A 4,375-nucleotide genomic window follows, 5' to 3' on the forward strand; every position below is an offset into this window, starting at 1 on the left:
GTACCTATTTGCATACTTCAGTAGGTTATATTCTAAAATCGGTTTGTTCATGAACTAATACATTTATATATTAAGGAATGAAATATTTTGCAAACCGCGGTTATAATGTTCATGAATTGATTCGAGTGAACCAAAATCGATTTTGCATCAATTGTGTCTTGTATACTTCTATGAGAATATAAACAATTGAACAACTCTAGAACCAGTTTCATTTGAGTCTGAACTAGCTATGGTTAAGATGAATAAGGTTGATATGAAAGTGTTCATATGTCTAACTTCGGTTAACTATTGTTGAGCCAACAAGGTGCATGCGTTTAGGTACGGTTACTCATATCTAAATAAAGTCACTTTTCATTTGTGTGTAACAAGCTAAGTTCGATCTAATGGTTGAAAGATATTAGCTTGAGTCTAATCAGGTTTTCATCTAACGGTGAATATTGAATGCTTTGTTACCAAGGTAGCATTGATTGCAAACCCTTATTTGAAGATAGGTTAACGACTTGAAGACTTCATTGTAATTGTTAATCCAGACCCAACTATTTCTTTGTAGTTGCGTATTCTGATCTTGTTGTTTTCGATCATGATTGAGTATTATCTTCTCTAAGATTTGCTCGAGATTTAATCTCCGATAGGCAAGATAAAAAGTAGTCACAAACATCTTCGTCCCAACGTTTGAGATTCCACAATATCTTGTTTCGGTACCGTATGATTAAGATTATTGTGAGGTGATTGATATTACTAGGTTGTTCTTCGGGAATATAAGTCTGATGTATCAGTTGGTTCCTGTTCATCTTGTTTATCAAAAGACGGAACAAAACTCATGGGTATATCCGTGTGAGATAAGTTTATATGTTCAATAGACTTTTCTGTGTGAGAAAGATTGGTTTATCTAGTCTTAGACTTTGGGTCGTAGCAACTATTAGTTGTGGGTGAGATCAGCTAAGGGAATCAAGTGCGCAGAATCTACGTGGCTCTATAGGCATAAGGAACACGATTGTACCTTGATCAGTGTGAGATTGGTTAAGGGTCAACTACATTTCAATCTGAAGTTAACTTGGAGTAGGCTAGTGTCTGTAGCGGCTTAATACAATGTTGTGTTCAAATCTGGACTAGGTCCCGGGGGTTTTCTGCATTTGCGGTTTCCTCGTTAATAAAATTTCTAGTGTCTGTGTTATTTCTTTTCCGCATGATTTTTTTTTATATAATTCAAATATCACAGGTTGTGCGTAAGCTCAATCAATTGTGAATCCAACCTTTATTTGTTGATTAAATTGATTGACACTTGGATATTGGTTTTTGATACCGTCCAAGTTATTTCTTATATTCAATCGGGCTCGCAAATTCCTATTTGTTTGATTGCAAATTGAATTGAGAAATAGAGATATAACTCTTGAATATACTATTCTTAAGATTGAGTCTGACTGTCTAGTTGATTCCCTTGAAAGTATATTGGAGTTAGTCCATCTAGATTGCTAAGCGAAATATTTGGTGTGGTTGTTAGACCCCCGCATTTTCACACCACATCTCTTTTCTCAAAACAAAAGAAAGTTACAGTTCTTCTTTTAGTTTTCTTCCACATCTTGTACGAGTTTCTTCATTGAGATATATTGATGGTAAAGGAAGTAGAACAGAGAGAGAGAGAGAGAGAATGAATACATCGATGGGTGCGGCTCTTCATCATTTTTGGCTACAAAAGATCACGAGATATATACCGGGGTTTCTATTCTAGTTCTCTACACAGGCAACAACAACAATGACTGGTGATGTTCGTCTCATTTGAAGGCAAGGGTACTGACACCAACAGGTTTTGGTACAACTAAGGTTGAATAGATGGATTTTGCAGCTAGTGGTGACATAGGCAATGGCAAGAATTTGAAGATGCCGAGATTAAGACTTCAAGATAAATATATCAACATCAAGACTTGAGGATTCTTTTGAATTCAAGTTTCCGGTGGTGATAAAGCTAATGGCTATGGAGTTTCGTCATTTTTGTGTTGGTTTCACAACAACATTAGATGGAACTGGGGTTTGTATGGGCTGAATTGGTGTAATTTAGTTGCCAGTGTTGATTGAATGGATTTTGGCATCGTAGACAAAAATGGAGATGGCTAGATAAAGGAGTGGATGAGAATGATATATACATCACACTAACAAACAACGGAGTCTCTAGCCTTGCATAGGAGGCTGAGATAGTTGGTTACATGACATGTTGTCAAAGACAGTTGGACTTGAGTGACAAACAATAAAAAATTGTATGGATACAAATGGTAATAAATGTCTTAGGTAAACATAACTAAAGGCATACATAAAAATGATAAAAGCATACACGGAGTGAATAATACACTCGTACTGTCCCCCCTCAATATGTGGCAGTGGATAAACACGCAGCTTGTGACACAGAAATTCAAATCTTGCAGCCGAAAACCCTTTTGTGAAAACATCAGCAACAAGTTGATTAGTCGAAAGATAGTGAAGACGAAACACTTTAGACTGAACTAACTCTCGGATGATGTGAAAGTCAATAGCAACATGCGAAGCCACTGAAATAGAGCTTTATTGTCACACCCAAGAGTTGGTGAAGAGGAGAAAAAACATTAAAGCCTTTGAGAAGATGAAAAACCCAGAGAACTTCAGCTTCTATATGAGCCAAGGAACGATACTTTGCTTATGTTGAACTCCGAGCAACAGTAGGTTGCTTTTTAGATGACCAAGAGATAGGAGAACCACCAAAAAACACACAGAAGTCAGTAGTAGAGCGTCTATCATCAGGGTTACCTGCCCAGTCTGAGTCAGAGTACGGAGACAAGGTTATTAAACGTTGTTATGGATAATACCATAATCTAGACTGCCTTTGAGATACCTTAGGATTCTCTTAGCTGCTACAAGGTGTACATTAGTGGGATGGCTCCGTGTTGAGACACATGATTCACAACATAACAAATCTCTGGCCTAGTCCATGTCACATATTGTAAGGCACCAACAAGAGATCTATAATCATAGGCATCAGCTAGGGGTTCACTATCATGTTTGCTCGTTTTAGTGTCAGCAATAGCTGGTGAAGAACAAGGCTTAGAATCTAACATATTTGTCCTTTTTAAAAGATCAAGGATATACTTTATCTGATAGAGATGCATTGCTGTGTCATTTCTCTTAATCCTTAAGCCCAAAAAATAGTGAATATGGCCTAAGTCTTTAACTGGAAAAGATGTAGAGAGTTGAGATATAACCTGATCACAAGCAGCTGCTGAAGATCCAATGATAAGAATATCATCAACATAGATAAGAATGATGATGATAACAGATCCATGTTTGAAGTTAAATAGGGAAGTATCCGCCGGAGAAGCTTCAAATCCAAAATAAATAAGAGACTCCATGAGCTTTTCATACCAAGCTCTTGGAGCTTGTTTTAGACCATAAATTGATTTATTAAGTCTACATACCTAGTCTGGTTTTTCAGGGTCTTCAAAACCAGGAGGCTGAGTCATGTAGACAACTTCTTTGAGATCTCCATAAAGAAAGGCATTGCTAATGCCAAGCTGTTTAACAGGCCAGTTATTATGAACAGCAAGAGCAAGTCTAATAGTAGTTGGTTTGGAAACTGGACTAAATGTTTCTTCATAGTCTATACCCTCTTGTTAATGATATCCTTTTGCAACAAGCCTGGATTTAAATCTATCAATAGTACTGTCAGGATTATGTTTGATTTTGAAACACCCACTTGCAGCCAACTAAGTTTTGGGAAGGATGAGGTGGTTCAACATACCAAGTACCAACATTTTTGATAGTTGTGCATTCTGTGACTAAATAGTTAATCCCTTTGGTGAGCAACAGATTTGGGAACTAAAAAATCGGGGGTCTAACAACCTCACCCAATATTTCATTTGGAAATCTGAATAGACAAACTCCAATATACTTTCAAGAGAATCAACTAGACATTAAGACTCAATCTAGATAAAAGTGTATCAAAGAGTTTTATATCTCAATTCAATCTGTAATCAGCAAATAGGAATTTGCGATCCCGATTGAATATAAGAGAAATAACTTGAACGGTACCAAAGACCAATGTTCAAGGATCAATCAATTTCAATCAACAACCAAAGATTGGATTTCCCAATTGATCGATTCAACGCACAACCTGTGATATTTCTGAAAAAGCGGTGGTCTAACAACCTCACTCAATATTTCTTAGCAATCTGTATGGACTAACTCCAATATACTTTTAAGATAATCAACTAGACAGTCAGACTCAATCTTAAGAAAAAGTATATCAAACAGTTATATATCAATTTCTCAATTCAATCCGCAATCAAACAAATAGTAATTTACGAGCCTGACTGAATATAAGAGAAATAACTTGAACGATACCATATACCAA

The 4,375-nt window shown here is 36.4% G+C and overlaps 1 protein-coding gene across 1 annotated transcript; it reads right to left on the reverse strand.

Annotated features, from left to right (window-relative positions):
* Positions 1–2,879: 2,879 nt before the first annotated feature.
* Positions 2,880–3,374, reverse strand: LOC113280265 (uncharacterized mitochondrial protein AtMg00810-like). Its single transcript, XM_026528911.1, has one exon. It carries the CDS (start codon positions 3,372–3,374, stop codon positions 2,880–2,882), a length of 495 nt encoding a protein of 164 aa, XP_026384696.1.
* Between the last annotated feature and the right edge of the window lie 1,001 nt (positions 3,375–4,375).

This window comes from Papaver somniferum, chromosome 5 (genome assembly GCF_003573695.1).
Source record: "Papaver somniferum cultivar HN1 chromosome 5, ASM357369v1, whole genome shotgun sequence".
Classification (NCBI taxonomy): domain Eukaryota; kingdom Viridiplantae; phylum Streptophyta; class Magnoliopsida; order Ranunculales; family Papaveraceae; genus Papaver; species Papaver somniferum.

Excerpts from the sequence above, each read along its gene's own strand:
- LOC113280265 (XM_026528911.1), bottom strand. The coding sequence starts at position 3,374 with ATGGAGTCTCTTATTTATTTTGGATTTGAAGCTTCTCCGGCGGATACT.